General features: G+C 37.0%; 2 protein-coding genes across 9 annotated transcripts in view; one reads left to right on the plus strand and one right to left on the minus strand.

The window, feature by feature from the left end:
* Positions 1–11,101, plus strand: part of ERMP1 (endoplasmic reticulum metallopeptidase 1) — a 52,031-nt gene extending 40,930 nt beyond the window's left edge. For both annotated transcript variants that reach the window (XM_081236808.1, XM_081236809.1), the window contains 2 exons: positions 8,313–8,476; positions 8,598–11,101. In XM_081236808.1, coding sequence (XP_081092934.1) covers positions 8,313–8,476; positions 8,598–8,762 — 329 coding nt within the window. In that variant the 3' untranslated portion in view covers positions 8,763–11,101. The remainder of the gene's footprint in view (positions 1–8,312; positions 8,477–8,597) is intronic.
* A 1,297-nt stretch (positions 11,102–12,398) lies between these two features.
* RIC1 (RIC1 homolog, RAB6A GEF complex partner 1) overlaps positions 12,399–18,733 on the minus strand; it is a 144,356-nt gene continuing 138,021 nt past the window's right edge. For 6 of the 7 annotated variants that reach the window (XM_081236804.1, XM_081236803.1, XM_081236805.1 and 3 more), the window contains 3 exons: positions 18,370–18,547; positions 18,027–18,215; positions 14,554–17,190 (listed from right to left, as the gene is read on the minus strand). In XM_081236804.1, the coding sequence (XP_081092930.1) occupies positions 16,902–17,190; positions 18,027–18,215; positions 18,370–18,547 (656 nt within the window). In that variant the 3' untranslated portion in view covers positions 14,554–16,901. Of the gene's footprint in view, positions 12,523–14,553; positions 17,191–18,026; positions 18,216–18,369; positions 18,548–18,733 lie in introns of those variants that run through there. The other variant, XR_014016049.1, reaches the window with a different exon arrangement.

The following is an 18,733-nucleotide window of genomic DNA, read 5'->3' on the forward strand; positions in this document are numbered from 1 at the left end:
CATTGCCAAACCCAGGGTGTCTAGATTTTCTCTGATGTTACCTTCTAGAAGTTTTAAAATTCTGCCTTTTACACTTAGGTGTGTGATATATTTTGAATTAATTTTTGTGAAAGGTATAAGTTCTGTGTCTAGATTCATGTTTTTTGCATGTGGATTTCCAGTTGTTCCAGTACCATTTGTTGAAGACTATCCTGTCTCCACTGAGTTGCCTTTCTTTCTTTGTCAAAGATCAGTTGACTATATTTGTGTGGGGCTATTTCTGGGCTCTATATTTTGTTCTACTCATCTATTTCTCTGTTCGTTTCCCATTACTGCACTGTCTTGATCTCTTTAGCTTTATAGTATTTCTTGAAGTTGGGTATATCAGTCTTCCGACTTTCTCTTCAGTATACTGATTATTGCTTGTCTTTTGTCTTTCCATGTATCAGTTTGTCAATACCCATAAAATAACTTTTTGGGATTTTGATTGGAATTGCATTGAACCTGTGGATCGATCACGTTTGGGAAAATGACATCATTACTGTCTCTTCCTATCCATGATATGGAATGCCTCTCCATTTATTTGTATCTTATTTGATTTTTTTTGTAGTTTCACAGTTTTGCTCATATAGATCTTGTACATATTTTGTGAGATTTATACTTAAGTATGTCATTTTTGAGGTGCTAATGTAAAGAGTATTGTTCATTGCTGGTATATAGGAAAGCAATTAACTTTTGTACGTTAATCTTGTATCCTGCAAACTTGCTATAATTGTTTATTAGTTCCTGGATATTTTTGGTTGATTCTTCTGGATTTTCTACATAGATGATCATGTCATTTGCAAACAAAGACAGTTTTATTTCTTCCTTCCCAATCTTTATACTTTTTATTTGCTTTTCTTATCTCACGGCATTAGCTAGGACTTCCAGTATGATTTTAAAAATGAGTGGTAAGAGGGGTCATCCTTGCCTTGTTCCTGATCTTAATGGGAAAGCTTTCTTACCAACTGAGTATAATGTTAGCTGTAGGTTTTCTGTAGATGTTCTTCAGATCAGGTTGAGGAAGTTCCCATCTATTTTTAGTTTGCTAAGAGTTTTATTCTGAATGAATGTTGGATTATGTCAAATACTTTTCTGTCTTTTCATATGATCATGTGGTTTTTCTTCTTTAGCATGTTGATGTCATGCATTACATTACTTGATTTTCAAATGTTGAACCAATCTCACATACCTGGAATAAATTCTACTTGGTCATAGTGTATAATTCTTCTTATATGTTGTTGGGTTTGATTTTCTAATATTACGTTGAGGATTTTTACGTCTGTGTTCATGAAGGAGTACTAATCTTTAAGTTTTCCTGTATTGTCTTTGTGTGGTTTTGGTGTTAGAGTAATGCTGGCCTCACAGAATTAGTTAGAAAGTGTTCCTTCTGCTTCTGTCTTGTGGAGGAGATTGTAGAGAGTTTGTATAATTTCTTCCTTAAATGTTTGGTAGAATGCACTGGCGAATCCATCTGGGCCTGGTTCTTTCTGTTTTCGAAGGTCATTGATTATTGATTCAATTTTGTTTAATAAAGGACTATTTCAGATTGTCTGTTTCTTCTTTTGTGTGTATTGGCAGGTTGTGTCTTTGAAGGAATTGGTCTGTTTCATCTGGGTTATCAAATTTCGGGGCCTACAGTGTTCATAATATTCTTTTATTATCCTTTTACTGTGCATGGGATCTGTAGTGATGTCACCTCTTTCATTTCTGAGATTAGTAATCTGTGTCTTCTTTTTTCTTAGCTTGGCTAGAGGTTTATCAATTTTATTGATCTTTTCAAAGAACCAGTTTTTGGTTCTATTGATTTTCTCTCGACTTCCTATTTCAATTTCATTAATTTCTACTCTATTTTTAAGTATTTCTTTCTTTCTGCTTAGTTTGGATTTAAGTACTCTTCTTTTTCTAGCTTATTAAAGTGGAAGCTTAGATTATTGACTTTAGATCATCTTTTTTAATGTATGCATTCAATACTACATTTTTCCCCCTAAGCTCTATTTTGGCTGCATCCCACAAATTTACAATTTTAGTTCAATTTATTTAAAAATTTCTCTTGAGGCTACTTTGACTCATTTGTTATTTAGAAGTATGTTCTTTAATCTTCAAATATTTTGGATTTTCCAGCTGGTTTTCAATATTTATTTCTATAATTTCATTGTGGTATGAGAGCATACTTTATATGATTTCTATTCTAAATTTGTTGTGGTGTTTTATGGTGCAGGATATGGTCTCTCTTGGTGAATGTTCCATGTGAGCTTGAAAAGAATGTGTATTCTGGTGTTGGATGAAGTTCTATGAATGTTTTTGATGGTGGTGTTTTAGTTCAATTATATATCCTTACTGATTTTCTGCCTGCTGGATTTGTCAGTTACTGTAAAGGGTTGTTGAGGTCTCCAACTATAATGGTGAATTTGTCTTTTTTTCTTTCCATTCTGTCAGTTTTTGCCTCACCTGTTTTTTTTTTTCTTTCCTGCGGTACGCAGGCCTCTCACTGTTGTGGTCTCTCCCGTTGCGGAGCACAGGCTCCGGACGCGCAGGCTCAGCAGCCATGGCTCACAGGCCCAGCCACTCGGTGGCACGTGGGGTCTTCCCGGACCGGGGCACGAACCCGCGTCCCCTGCATCAGCAGGCGGACTCTCAACCACTGCGCCACCAGGGAAGCCCCAGCTTTTTTCTTTTTAAGATGGTACCCAGATATGTGAACAAACACCATATTAGATGTTTCCAGTGAAGGTATTTTGTGGATGGGACTGACATTTAATTTAGGTCAGTAAATTCTGAGTAAAGCAGATTGTTCTCCATAATGTGATGGGCTTCATCCAATCAGTTGAAGGCCTTAAAAAAAAAAAAAGACTCTCCTCCTCCAAGGAGGGGGGGTCTTGCCAGCACAGCCTAGGAATTCAAATTCGGCTCTTCCCTGAGTCTCCAGCCTGCCAGCCCCTACTGCAGATTTTGGATTTGCCAGCCTCTACAATAACATGAGCCAGTTCTGTAAAATAATTCTCTTTCTGTTTCTCTACACATCCTATTCTGTTTCTCTAGAGAACCCTAATACAGGAAGTTCATTTTTAAGAGTTCCTGCTACTGTTCACTCTGTACTTTAATAACTGAGTTTTAAAAAAAAGGTTGAGGTACTTCCCTTGTGGTGCAGTGGTTAAGAATCCACCTGCCAGTGCAGGGGACATGGGTTTGAGCCCTGGTCCAGGAAGAGCCCACGTGCCGCGGAGCAACTAAGCCTGTGAGCCACAAGTACTGAGCCACGTGCCACAACTACTGAAGCCCGTGCACTTAGAGCCCGTGCTCTGCAACAAGAGAAGCCACCACAATGAGAAGCCCATGCACTGCAAAGAATAGTCCCTGCTCACCACAACTAGAGAGAGCCTGTGCTCAACAACGAAGACCTGATGCAGCCAAAAACAAATTGGAAAAAAAAAATGGTTGATAGAAAGTTGCCCAGGATTTTGAGTGAGAAGTATCTTCATATGTAACTTTCCCCCTTGCTTATTTTTATTCATTCATATATATAATCTACATACATATATATATATATGTATATTTTTAAGGCCTAATTTACATACATTGACATGTCCAGATCTTATACAGTTCCATTAGTTTTGATAAAAGCATACATATACCCATGTAACCACTATCAAAACACAAAACATTTCCATCAACCCAGAAAGTTCCCTTACACTAAAGTCTCCCTGCCCTGGAGAAGCAACTTTCTGATTCCTACATTGACAGATTTGATTTGCCTGGTCATTCTTGAACTTCTTATACATGGAATCGTCCAGTATGTAATATTCTGTGTCTGGTCATTAAGCATAATGTGTTTGAGATTGAGCTGTGTTGTTTTTGAGTATCAGTATTTCGTTCCTATTCATTGCTGAGCTACTCAGTGTGTGACTATACCACAGCTTATCATTCTGTTGTTGATGGACACCTGGGCAGTTTCCAGTTTGGGGCTAATATGAATAAAGCTATTATGAACACTCTTGTACAAAGCTTTTTGGGAATATGTTTTCCACTTCTCTTGGATAAATATCTAGGAGTGGAATTGTTTGGTTCATAGGACAGACTTATGTTTAACTTTTTAAAATTGTTTTTTTCCGTTTTTCACTCCCACCAGTAGTATACGGGAGTTCCGGTTACTCCACATTCTCACCAGAATTTACTGTTTTTTTTTTCATTTTATCATTTCTTGTGGGTATTTAGTAGTAGTACCTCTTGCATTCCTCTGATAATTAAGATGTGGAACACTTTTGTAAGTGCTTACTGGCCATTCATCTGCTGTGTTTCCTCATGTCTCTCTCCCTTTTAAAAACTGAGCTTGTTGTCTTATAGGAGTTCATACATCCTAGATAAAATCCTTTATCAGATAACTAGTGATTTCTTGCCCATTCATTTTCTTAATGATGTCTTCTGATGTGAAGAAGTTTTAAATTTTTATGAAGTCCATTTTATCAGGTTTTTCTTTCAGGATTAATGCTTTATGTGTCTTCCAAAAAAAGCTTGCCTACCCAGAGATCATGTTTAGACTTTTTCTTTTAGAAACTTTATAGCTTTAAGCTTTTATGTTTAGGCCTGGGATGTACCTTGAGTTAATTACTGTTTATGGTGTGAGGTAGAGGTCAAGGTCCTTTTTCCTTTATGGATATCCAGTTGTTCTAGCACCATCTGTTGAAAAGACTTTGCTCACTGAATTGCTTTGGTGCTCTTGTCAAAAATTATTTGACTGTATAAGTATGGTACTGGCACAAAAACAGAAATATAGATGAATGGTACAGGATAGAAAGCCCAGAGATAAAGCCATGCACATATGGGCACCTAATTTATGCCAAAGGAGGCAAGAGCATACAATGGAGAAAAAGCCTCTTCAGTAAGTGGTGCCAGGAAAACTGGACAGCTACATGCAAAAGAATGAAATTAGAACACTACCTAACACCATACACAAAATTATTTGACTGTATATACCTCAGCTTTGCCCACTTTTTACTGAAATTTCTCTTCTACAAGTAGCTTGTTTGGTTTTTGTATTTTCATTCAGTTTAACACAGCAGGGACTTGAAAATCTTGTAAGCGAGGGAAGCTGGAGGACACAAGATGGTAGTAGTGAAATAATAATATTTGGTAGTTAACCAGTGGGATGAAACACTTATGGGAAGGAAGTGCCTTAGCTGACACTTCTAAAGGTGAATACTTCCGTTTTCTAGGCTTTAAAATTTTAAATAGAAATAAATTTACTTTGCACTAATCGGTTTTCTTGTTCATGCCAATAATTTATTTTATTTAAATTCCAGCCTATAAAAAGGAAGCACAGAAAAATTCAAACCTTTCTCTATCCTTAATGCACCATTTGGAGAATTCCAATAAAATTCAGGTTCCTGGCAGGCAGGTTGCACACCTACTGCCCTGTGTTTTGTGATTACAAATGTCAAGAAATCATTTTTTAAAAAAATTATTTTTTGACGGTATATGTGCAGGTCTGCTTCTGCACCAGTTACCACACTTTTAATTATAGAAGCTTTATAATTTAATGATTGGGAGAGTTAAGATCCTTTGTAGTTTTTGTTTTTTAGTATCTTCCTTGCCATTTTTGCATGCTTATTTTTCCATAATTTTAGTATTTAGAACTTTAGTATCATCTAATATAAAACATATTGCTAATTGGTATTTAGGGGAGTATCTTAATAAATTTATAAATTAAGGAGACCTGACATACAATGTTGAATCACCCTATCCATGAACCTGGAAATGTCTTTGCATTTGTTGGATCAGTTCTACTTTCGTGTCTTTCAGGAGTGCTATAAATGTTTTGCTGCTACTATCATTGGGATTTTCTCTATCATTATGTCCTCAAACTGGCTATATTTTTTATGTATGAAGGCAGTTGACGTCTGTATGTCAATTTTGTATCTTGCTACCTTTCTGAATCTTCTTGTTTCATTTAATCACTGATACTAGAGTTCTCCATGTATACCAGGAATTGCCAAAATTTAAAAGGCCAGATAGTAAATATTTTAGGCTTTGCCATGTCTCCATGATAGATTCTTTTTTGTTAACCACTCTTTAAAAACGTAAAAACCATTCTTAGCCTGAGAACCATACAAATACAGACCTCAGGTGTATAGTTTGTCTACTACTGTGTATCATCTGCAGATAATTTTTCTTTACCAACTTTTATGCCTCTAATTGATTTGTCTAAATAGCTAATATTTCTAGCATAGGATAGAACAGTTGTGGAGATGGTGAGCCATCCTTGCCTTGTTCTTGATATTAGAACCAAGGTCTCTAGTGTTTTCCTATTATGTAAGATATTGACATTAGGACTAAGGTATATATTTTTTAATCGTGTTAAAACAAGCATTCATCACTTGTCATTCCTTGAATTTTTTTTAAGGAATGGATTTTAATTTTGTGAAAAGCTTTTTTAGCATCTACAAAACTAATGATGGGATTTTTCTTCCTTGGGTCTTTTAATAAATGGTGTATCCTACCAGGTCACACATAGGCTATTATTTTCTTAATGTGATGTTGGTGATGTTGGATTTGTTTGCAAATATATTATTTAGAAATTCCGCATCAGTGTTCATGAGTGATATTGGTTTGTGGTGTTTGGGTTTTTTTTTTGGGGGGGGGGGTACTGTCCTTATCAGACTTAGGTATACATCATAAATGTACTGAATGTTATACATCATAAAACAGTTGGTAAGTTTTCCTTAATTTTCATTTTCTTGCAACAGTTTATGGTGCATTAGAACTATTTTGTTGAAAAGTTGGCTTGAATTCCTTTCTAAAATCACCTGGGCCTGGTCCTTTTTCTTAGGGTAGTTTCTTAATAATTTTTCTAGGGAAATTGGTTTGCTTTAGCTTTATTATCTCTTTATTATCTCTGCTTTAGCTTTATTATCTTTTTTTTTTTTTTTTTTTTTTGCGGTACGCGGGCCTCTCACTGTTGTGGCCTCTCCTGTTGCGGAGCACAGGCTCTGGACGCGCAGGCCCAGCCGCTCCACGGCATGTGGGATCTTCCCGGACCGGGGCACGAACCCGTGTCCCCTGCATCGGCAGGTGGCCTCTCAACCACTGCGCCACCAGGGAAGCCCCCATCTCAGTTTTGATAATCTGTATTTACCTAGCAGAATATCCGTTTCATGTGAGTTTTCAAACTTACAGAGGGTGGCAGAGTGATTATGTGTGATTTTTTAAACAACTTCTGCTTATTTTTCTTATTTCTCTTTGTGTATATACTTGTTTTCTCTGCTCCACTCTCCTTTCCCTCTCTTTTCCAATCAGGTTACTTAGTGATTGTCTTGTTAATTTAAAAAAATAACAGATTTTTGATTATTAGGTCTGTTTCTTCTATTCTCTATTTCACTGATTTCTAGTTTTTCCTTTCTTGTCTTTTTAAAAACTCTGTCCACTTGCCTGAAATAACCTTTTTTACCCTTTCTGAATCTCTTTAAGTATGTTTCTTGGAATACAGTATGTGATTAGGTCTAGCTTTGTAAGCAAAGTTAAACTTTTTTTTCTTTTAGCAGCTGGGTTAGGTCTTTTCACATTTATTTTTACTGTATAACTATAATACTTTTAGTCTCAACTTTCTCAAAATATTTATAATTACGTGTGTTTTATCTGCTATATTCCTTTTTCTATGGTGTGCTGTCTTTGCTCTTTAAGAAGTAGTTTCTGGCATATAAGGTTTATATTTTTGTTTTGATTGCCTGTTATTTAACCTTTTACTATCTGTATGTCAATGTTTAATTGTATTCTTTAACTCTATTAGCTTATACAACAGTTTATCTGCTTTGCCCTTTCCCTCTGTGTTTGTTACAGGCAACATTTGCCCATTCGTCTTCCACCCTCACCTCAGTATTTGTTTGTCTTAATAATGTATGTGGATATATTAAAATCCTCAGGACATATTAAAATCCTCACTGTCAGTTCTTTTGCTTTAGTTTTTGCAGTTATCTCTTGGGTTAGATGAAGCTTATTCTCTAGTTTGCTGAAGAAGGGCTCACGAGTGCTAAGGGTCTTACATGTTTAAATGACCGGACCAAGATGTAAACAGAGGTTTTCTCATTATAAATTCTGTGCGTTTTCTCCTGCACCTCATTACTTACCTTTGTTGATACACACTGAACGTCCAACCTGGCAGACCTTTTTTAGGTTTGTACTGAGTGTCTTAAAAGTGATATAAAGCATGAACTTCGTAGTCTGGTTTGGGTGGTGGGTTTCTTTTCTTGTTGCTTTTTCAAAGATTGTTTTAACTATTCTTCCTTCCTCTTATCGTACAGGACCAAGCCATATGTCATTCTATGTTCGAACCCACAAAGGGTCTACACTTTCTCAGTGGTCTCTTGGCAATGGCACCCCAGTCACGAGTAAAGGAGGGGACTACTTTGTATTTTATTCCCATGGACTCCAGGCCTCTGCATGGCAGTTCTGGATAGAAGTACAGGTGGGAACTTCCCAGTATTGCTGGTATTACTGATGAGGTTTCCAGGTGGTATTTGGCAACAACTTTGGGGTCAGTGTTCTGCCTTCCTAGAACTAGAGAAGTAACTAATTTTCTCCTCCAGGTCTTGGAAGAACAGCCTGAAGGAGTGGTCACTGTGGCCATTGCTGCCCACTATCTTTCTGGGGAAGACAAGAGATCCTCCCAGCTGGATGCTCTGAAAGAGAAGTTCCCAGATTGGACATTTCCCTCTGCCTGGGTGTGCACCTACAATCTCTTTGTGTTTTAGTCTTATGGATGAGCTCTAAGTACCTGCCCAGTGGGATACTCCAGATGGCACGGTTTCTCCTTGTGTTTCATGGATGTTTATATGTAAGTCAATGAATTAATGAGCATATGTTCAAAGAGCTTTGTGGTCTAACACTCTTCAGGGCCTAGCACTGTCTGTAATGGTTATGCTGTGGGGTAGTGTGCATGGCCCTTCTGACACTTGAAAATACCAGTTTTCTGGCACTTAAGCACATGTGGGTACTGCCACTACCTACATATGTCATTTTATATGACCTTAAGGACGAAAGCCAACAAACCACTTTAATACTTGTCCCCTTAGGATCACGAAAGATGCAGAAGGTACTGTTAAGTCCACTGTTAATGAGACAAATGACATTTCCAGTTAAAGCCCAAGACCATTTTTTTTGTGTCATTGGATGGTAGGTTAAATATTCACAGGAGTAATGATTCCCCTTGAGGCCTAAAACTCTGTAGGTCATTAGAAAGCAACTGTGGTAAAGACTGGGGAAGAACCATTGGGCTTTTGAGGCCCCAGCCTGCGCCGAGAGCTCTGCTTCTGCATGCAGCCTTTAGTGTGCTTTGCATCTCTGAAGCCCTGGTCCTCTGATGTGGAAACCCGTGTGAGTTGGGGACTCCTGTCCTTCTGACAAGTGGTCACTGAGCTCCATCACTGTAATGCTTTTCTGAGGTTGTTTTCAATGCCTGTTTCCCTCTGAAACATATCTTTTCCTCCTCTCCACACCTCACCATTGTGAGAAGAGCATTTGTCTAGTTACCTTTCCCTCTGAGTTTCACAGGCTCTTTTGGTTTAGAATATTGTTTGTGCAAGCATATGACGTTAACTTCCTTCTTCAGAGTACTAGTTGCCATGGTGGCTATTCTGGGGTGGGAGGAGAGTGGGGTTGGGAGTGGCTGGGCATTTTATATTTATTCTCACTTTTTAGGATCTTCTGTTATCCAAGGTTAATCCTTTAGGGCATAATTTTATTGATGCCCTGGGTCCTTATTTTGTCTGTTTTCCAGCTAGTTGAACAGATTAGTTTCTCACTAACTTACTGTGTTCAGCAGAGCTGGCTTTCCTGAGACTTGAGGCTGTGGTTTGTACTGGAATGTCCTTCTGTAACTGTCCTTATAGTTGTCGGTGTTCAGATCCTGCATGATGGCAGCTCTAGGACTTAGAGGTACTTTTCATGTTGAGGAAGATGGCTGCTGGCTTCCTGGCTCCAGCAGTGGAAGAGTTTAGTTAGAGCAGTGGTAAATTCTGCTAGCTTTCTTTTTTCCATTAAATTTTGCATTTAGCAAGCCTAGGCCAAAAAAAGACATTTTAAAGAAAAGCCATAGTAAAACAAAAAAAGTGGCACTCAGATCTGCCTGAACAGAAGGCGCATAGTAAGTGTGCATTGTTGAAGAAAATACTTCTTGAAGCTGCTTGTGGGATGTATACAGTGTGCTTTCTGACTCTTGCTCCTCATACTGCCTGCCTAATTTGTGACTCCTTAAAAACTGACCAAGCCCACACAGACAGCAGGGTTGCAGCCAGAGCTGAATGGCAACATGCTGTCACATGTGTGGACACTGGAACCACTGCTTTTCCTGGACTTTGTAGGAACCATATAGAGTTGATCCTTGAACAACACAGGGATATGGGGTGCTGACCACTGTGCAGTTGAAAATTTGCATATAACTTTACAGTCATACCTCTGTATCCAAGGTTCTACAGCCATGGATTCAACCAACCACGGATTGTGTAGTACTGTAATACCCGTTTAATGAAAATAATCTGTGTATAATTGGACCTGCACCGTTCAAACCCATGTTGTTCAAGGATCAGCTGTATCACTAGTCTTGGGTGCTTCACGTGTCAGGCAGTACACATAAGGTTTGCAGTGTTTATAGCTTTTATGGACTCACCAATTGTGGAGGAAAAAAACATATCTAAACGAATTTCAAAATACAGGCATATTTTCTGTTCCTGTGGTTAATCTGAAATAGATTAATGGAAATTATAGGAAAAAGAAAAGCAAAATCACCAAGTGTTGAAGAAGGACATTACATGAGAAACCAATAGTTCCCTGTTGTTACTCCTTTTCAGTAATAATCATGGTTTTCTTTTTTGCCTTTGAGTTATTTTCCCATGTGAACAATTCTCTCGTTTTGGTTTTCTTTGGCATTATAAAGCTCTGATTATTGTACAAATGCTCACTAGTCTCATGGCATGCTTGATATTCTGGGGGACTATTTTAATGCCAAAAGTGGTTAAGTAATTATACACAATATTCATGGCTCTGTTAAATCAGCAATCTCTGAGATTAAAGAACTTGTTTTTTGAGTATCTGATTTGAATGACTCATCTCTAAAAAATTCTAATGCATTTCCTACAGAATTTAAAATGTACAGTAGTGCACATTCAGGGAAAGTGTGAAGGGTTGCGATTTTGAAGAAATCCTTAAAATTTACATTGTGTCTGACCTAAGATTCTTGCATGAAGTTTTTTTAGCAGATGTAAATAAGCACGATAGGATTCCTAAAATGTCACCACTGAGGGAGCCACTACTTATGAAGCCAGACTGCTGACTCAGGAAGCTATAGAAAAAATGATTATGTCTGTCTATTTCTTTCAACTAGTTTGCTAAGATTAATTATTGCCTTACAATTTAACTGAAACTTTTTAACATACAAGTTAGTATCTTTAACAGAGAAACAGATCTTTTGTTTTCCTGTATCCCCCATATTTGAAGGGTATAGAGCCTTTTAAAGCTGTTAAAAAGACCTAGATGGCTCATGTGGTATCATTGATATTTTAATGGGTCATGTGAGCAAAGAACTCAACATGGCTTCAACTGGAATCCATTTTACTGTGGAATGAAATTGTGCATCTGAATTTCACAGAAATCCATGGCCTATCAATCATTTGGTGAATATTGAGCTACAGCATATTTAGCAGTTTTATCATTGCCACTGGCAAAATTCACTGAAGGGCTAATAAATAAAGGATATCTTTCATTAAGTGATCGATAGGGATAGGAGGGAGGGAAGAAAATACGGTCTTTCAGCCAGAGAGTAACCCACTGCACATTCCAATCTTCACACAAGGGTCACCACCAGTCCCCAAACAGTGTACCACTTGTGAGCTCCCAGAGCTCTGTGCAAGTTACTTCCCTTCCTAAGTGAATTCCCTCTGAATAACTTCTATTCTTAAATATTATACCTTGCCTTCTTTTAGGGCCAATAAAGCCAAAATGCATCTATGCCCTTTATGTCTGTTTTTGTTCAAAAAAACATCTTGGGCATTTTTGAGGTGCATCAGTACTTTTTTTGATACCACTACTTCCTGATTTGATTGATTGGTAAAAAATACAATAAGATGTTGATAATTTCTTTTCTCCAAGTTTGGCCGTACACCATGACCAAATGGATGTATGCCAAGAATGGAATGTTGGCTTAACACCTCAAAAAACCCATGTCACATACCAGATTATTAGAATAAAGAACTACAGTATACTCTCAACAGATGCAAAAATTTTTTTTGACAAAGTAACACCTTTTTACAATAGAAAACACTCAACAAACTAATGATAGAAGGGAACTTCCTCAACCATGAAAAACTCAACAGCTAACATCCTAATTTATGAAAGACTTAATACTTACCCCCTAATGTCAGAAGGACAAGGATATCTACTATTGCCGCTTGAATACTGTATTGGAGGCTCTGGCCAGGGCTCTAATCGCAGACGACATGATCTTCTATACAGAAAATCCTAAAGAGTCCACACAAAAAACTATGTTGGGTCAGCCAAAAAGTTCATTTGGGTTTTTCCCTAAGATCTTACGAAAAACCCGAACGAACTTTTGGGCCAACCCAATAGTAAATGAATTCAGCAGTGCTGTAGGATCCAATTACAGCATAGTATTTTTATATACTAGCAAAGAACAATCCAAAAATAAAACAATTCTATTTGCAATAGCATCAAGAAGAATAAAATACTAATAAGCTTAACAAAAGTACCTATAAAACACTACTGAAAGAAACTGAAGACATGAATAACTGGAAAAGCACCCCATCTTCATGGACTGGAAGGCATATTATCAAGACGCAATATTCTCCAAATTAATCTGAATACAATCCTTATGAAAATCCTAGCTGCCTTATGTGTGTGTGCGGGTGTGCACAGAAATTGACAAGCTGATTGTAAAATTCAAATGGAAATGCACGGGACCCAGAAGAGCCAAAATGGTCCTGAAAAAAACAACTTACGACTAACCTACACATTCAAAATCTCCTACTAAATAGCAACAGTAATCAAGACGATGTGGTACCGGCATTAAGGAAAAGACCCCAGAGATCGATGTAATACAACTGACAGTTTCAGAAATAAACCCATACATTTATAGTCAATTGATTTTCGACAATAAGAAAAAAATCTTTTCTGTGTATGGTGCTAGAACAACTGAATACTCAAACACGAAAGAACAAAGTTATAGACCTCTTACTTCATACCATATATAAAAATTAACTCAATGGATCAAAGACCTAAATGCAGGTGCTAAAATATAAAACTCATTAGAGAACACAGACATAAATCTTCATAACCTAGGATTAGGCAATGGTTTCTTGGATATGACACCCCAAAGCTCAAGCAACCAAAGAAAAAGTTGGACTTCACCAAAATGAAAAACTTCTTTGCCTCAAAAGACAGTATCATGAAAGTGAAAAGCCCTCAGAATGAGAAAATATTTGCAAATCATCTCTCTGCTAAGTCTAGTATCCAGAATATATAAAGACCTCTTGCAAACCTCTTGCAAACCAACGATAAAATAAATGACCCATTTGTGAAATTGCACAAAGGATGTGAATACATATTTTTCTCCTGAGAGAAGTGAATGGCTAATAATCATATGAAAAGACATTCATTAGCCATCAGGGAAATGTAAATCTAAACCATAAGATACCACTTCATACATAACTTAGATGGCTATAACCAAAAATACAGACAATAACGTGCTGATAGTAGAAACCAGAACCCTCCTCCACTGCTAGTGGAAATGTTAAAAAAAAAAAAAAAAAAAAAAAAAGCACAGGCATTTGGTAATACAATTAGGCATTGCCTCAAAAAAATTAACCAGTTATATGACCCAGCATTTCCACTGCTAGAGAGAACTGAAAACATATGTCCACACACAGAAACTTGTACATCAGTGTTCATTATTAATGATGGTCAAAAAGTGGAAACCACCCAAATGTCCCTCAACTGATGAATGGATAAACATGTAGTATATCCATAAAATGGATTATTCAGCCTTAAAAAGGAATGAACTACTAATATACAAAGTTGAAAACCTCATGCTAAGTGAAAGCCAGACAGAAAAAGCCACATATAAGTCCATTTAAATGAAATGTCCAGAACAGGCAAATTCAGAGACAGAAAGCAGATTTAGGAAAATAGGAAAAAGTCAAAATTCCACCTATTATTTTAGTCACACGTATTAGAGATGACTGGTTTCCTCTGGTATGTGTAATTTTATATCATATTTCATTATATTTTGAATATTTTCCATGTCATCAATATGGACCGTCTGTTCCAATTGCCTATTTATTGCCAAGCATCTAGGATGCTGCCAACTCTTGATGGTCCTATTCTAAATAATTCTGCATACACATTTTTAATCTAAATTTCTAGTTATTTCATAAGGAAAATTCTAAGATAGAATCATATAATGAAAAGAATATTTTTATGACTTTCAATACATATACTTTTTGCTGTTAATTTGAGATGATGAATAAACAAAAGTTCATGTAATGGTTTTATTGCCCTTTACCAAGTAAAAAAATACACATTACAGAAGTAGCAGCAACTTTAATTACAAGCAAAGGTTGACTCTACCCCCAAATGACTTCTTATTTTGGTATCAGCAAATAATTTAAACTTCAAATAGTTATATTGAATATTTAAACTCACTGGTTAAAATTATGGCTTAAACAGCTGATATGTGATCCAAACAAGGCAAAATTAAAATATGAATTAAAATTAATTTAACACATTACCAAAGAGAAATTTTCTGTAAAGTTGCCAATTATTTTGCCTTGGGGCCACCTATATCTTAGTTGAAAAACAAGTAGTTTATATAAGAAAAGTTTCGTTCATGGCGTTAACCACAGGAATACAGTTAACTTATTGGTGCCCTGCTTTTAAGAGTGCAAGATGAACCCAGCAGCACATTAGGATACCTGAAAAAGATCATAGCTGTTTACAATGTTAAGTCATTTTTATTGATTAAATACACCAAACACAAAAGTAATGCTAGTTCTTCTAATGGACTAGGACAGGAGAAGAAATTCTTCAGTTTAGTTTCTTGCTGGGCTGCATGCACTCACATGGGAAACATTTTCTATCTTAAAATTCAGGGAAAGGTGGTTTAAAACAAAGGCTTAAATAAACATAGCACCAGAAGGACCAGGTACCAGTTATCACATATTCCACCCATTCAGGAGTTTTTGTATGTGAAATTATTGCACTTGTAATATGAAAAGTAAGTGATAGTAAATTACCAAACTCAATAATTTAAAACCGTTTGATGAGTTATGAACAAAGCATTTTCAAAATGGTTTTGGGTTTCCCTTCAGAGGAAACCTGGCTAGGACAACTAAAGCCAGCCATTTACTTTAAAAAGCAAGGATAGAGGACCAAATTTTATTTCTAAACTGTAATTGCACTATGAGAAGAGAGGCTGTTTTACATAGTGGTATGAATTTGGTCCACATCAAATACATTGTATTATAAAAATAAGTTCATTTTTGTAAAAAATAACATTGCATTCCTTTGTTCAAATTGCACAGTACAAACAAGCTATCTAAATTAATACTGTTATAAGGTAATTGATGTACATACAGTGGATATGTGTTCAGTCTAAAGCAATTGAGTATGCAGTCATGTTTTCATAATGTATGAAAACTAAAGTTTGTCATTTCTAGAAATACATAAAATATTTAAAAAGTTACAATGAAGAATGCATTCTTTACATACTAATTTTTAGTAGCTGTGATAATACAGGATTCAGCAGTCTATTTACATAAAAGTCCATTTTTATTCAATTTATAAAAGCAATAAATAAGAAACTACATTAATTTGAACAAAACCTGTTTCATTTCATGATCAGTGTAACCATTTCTGTTATGACCAAGCCAATGACCAAGCTTATGACCAAGCCAATAAACCTGTCTTCCTCTATGAAGACTGCTTATATTTGGAAAGAAGAGCAAGCCCTGTCTTTGTTCCAAGAGTGAGTATCTATAGCCATGCAGAATCCAGCATAAAACCTTACAAATTATAGTACAAGCCCTAAAAATATGAACAGTGCCTTTGAGTATACTTACACAAGAGTACTCACAAAAAGATAACAATTCTTTGATACAAAATAGTTTAGTGGTATCTAATAGCATAATTGATAAGAATTCCTCAGACCTCAGCGCACGCTGACCTAGCAGGAACCAAGCTTGCTAAAAAGCAGGCACACTGACTCACAGGTAAATAGCTTCCATCAATTCAGGACCGGGATTTAACAGGCTATAAGAGGAGCATGTCTCCTTCATACAGGCACTTCTTATGCTAGGGCAGGCATCTATTCAGAGGCCCAATTAGGGAGGCCAGTGCTCTTGATCCAAGGGGGCATACAGGTAGCTCAAGTACTTGATGAGCTATAGCAAGCACCTTAGCATTTGTTTTTAAAAAGCAGTCTGAACACACGCTGAACCAGAAAACACAGGAAGCTGTAAGTAGTGAAAAGTGTTTTGCTCATCTGGGACAAAACAATCCCTGTGGTTTAAGAGCTACCAACCTTTAAGAATAAAACCAAAATATTCTCATGTACATCTGTACAATATTCTTTATTACTTCCACTGCAGCTTAAAAAATTTTTTTATGAAAGATGATTTTTTTTGTTTTGAAAGATCATTTTTTTGATATCACATTTTTATGGACTCAATTTCTTAGAGGAGGAAGTTAGTTAAAATTTAGTAATACCTTACCAGAGTCTCAGAGCTGAGTTCTCTCCCTGGTTAAATCATCCAACTAGGTCACAGTGTCCTCAGCTGCATGCTGCTGCTAATTAATACTGCCCGTGGTGACGGCACCCATTGTTGTTAGGACACAGAACAGTCGTAAGTCCCATCCTGAAAAGGTTCCTCCTCCTCTGCTCGGGTTGTGTCCTCCTCTTTCCGGCTGACCAAACTGCTACCTCCGACCTCGCCCTGGGGGATGCTCCCGTGGCCGGAGGAGCTCCTGTTCTCCTCTGCCCGGGGGCTAGTCTGTTCAGGAGTCTTACCCACAGTTATTGGCTGGAAGGCTTCAGGCTGGACCTGCTCTTCTGTTATCTCACTGAGTTTCTGCAGTTGTGGCTTAATGATGTTTAAAAATGGCTTATATCCAGGACTAAGTAGAAGAAAAAGGAAATTAGCTCTCCTCTGCCACATTCAAAAGGCTCCATAGCATGTTATGGATGAATTCCTACTAAGCACTGATATAGTAAGGTCAATGATAGATTGTGGGGGAGGGGAGGAGGCACAGAAGGGTCGGGAGGAAAGGCTTTTTAGGTGCCAAGGCCACCATAGAGGGAGCAGCACATAATGTAAGTGTGAGCACAAAGAGCAAAGACTGATATTCTTTATCCAGTATTACGATTAAAAATCATATTCTATAATCTGAGCAACGATAGGATTTTAGACTTGAAAAACAGGACCTTCAGAGAACATTTAACATGAATGAATCTACCAAGTAAGGAAAACTAGAACCAAGTAAGGGAAATCCCAAATCCACACATAACTGGTGACAAAGGGGTAGAATCCCAGGCTCTTTTAACTTCATTCACTACTCTTAATTTGGGCTTGTTAGTAATTGCCATGGAATGTTAAATTCACATAGACCTCAAATTTTATCTTCTCAAGCAGATATTTTTAGGTTATTACCTTCTGTTTGACAGAACTAAAAATCTAAGTTCCACCCTAGTTCTAAGATCATTTGTACTGCAGTCTTGAGTCAGTGACATGTATTCACTGACCAACACTATCTCAATGGATATTACTCATCTAAACTGGTATAAAATGGTAACTAAAGAAACTAACCTTTAAAGTGAATATACAAAAGGAGATTTTATTTCTAGCAACCTAAAAAATCTCCAAATAAATGAACCAGAACTTAGCCTTAATGTGAAAGGACAGGATTCACCAAAGGACAGTGAAGATAACAAACCTAGTGAAACTAGTACTTACCAATCTGTAGAGGCCCATCTGTCCACAGCATGCAGCCCTGTCTTTATGTTCTGTAACATCTCTCCATCTACCTCTGAAGATTGTATAATAACCAAAATCTGGTTGATTATTGAGGATTCTCTGAGAATCAGGCCTATAACAACACACCAGTCCAGACATCCTGCCTCCATGAAGATGTGTAGCAAATACCTACATATATAAGCAGAAACAAAAATGACTGATGCTAAAAATGATCTACAGATGTACATAAGGGCAATCATTATCGGGAAAGTAGCCTCCGTACCCAATTTGCCCAAGTATCCTGAGTAGGCATTCTATGCTTTCAAAATGCTGAGAAACTCACCGAAGCTGAACCTGGGATTTGTGAGGCCCTTTACTTGCCAGCTCCATGGAGATGTGCTCTAGGTCTGACTGAGTTAAACTGAGTGTGGAGAAATTTTCATCCACCATTGTCCAGTCTCCATCCACCATGGAGCTACTTTCAGTCAAGTCTGTGGCTGAACCAATACTGCATTCATCACCTGATGAAGAATTGCCAAAAGTTACAAACTAGCTTCATGTAGAAAATATGTTTTCCTTTCATTATAAATATTAGCTGTCTCTCAGATGTTGATTTTTCTTCAGGATTTTGAGACCAAAACATTAAATCCACTACTAAAACTCCCATGTTACATCAATAGTAGTAGATATAAAAAAAAAATTATTAG

Source organism: Mesoplodon bidens (genome assembly GCF_964165515.1).
Source record: "Mesoplodon bidens genome assembly, chromosome: 6".
NCBI lineage: Eukaryota > Metazoa > Chordata > Mammalia > Artiodactyla > Ziphiidae > Mesoplodon > Mesoplodon bidens.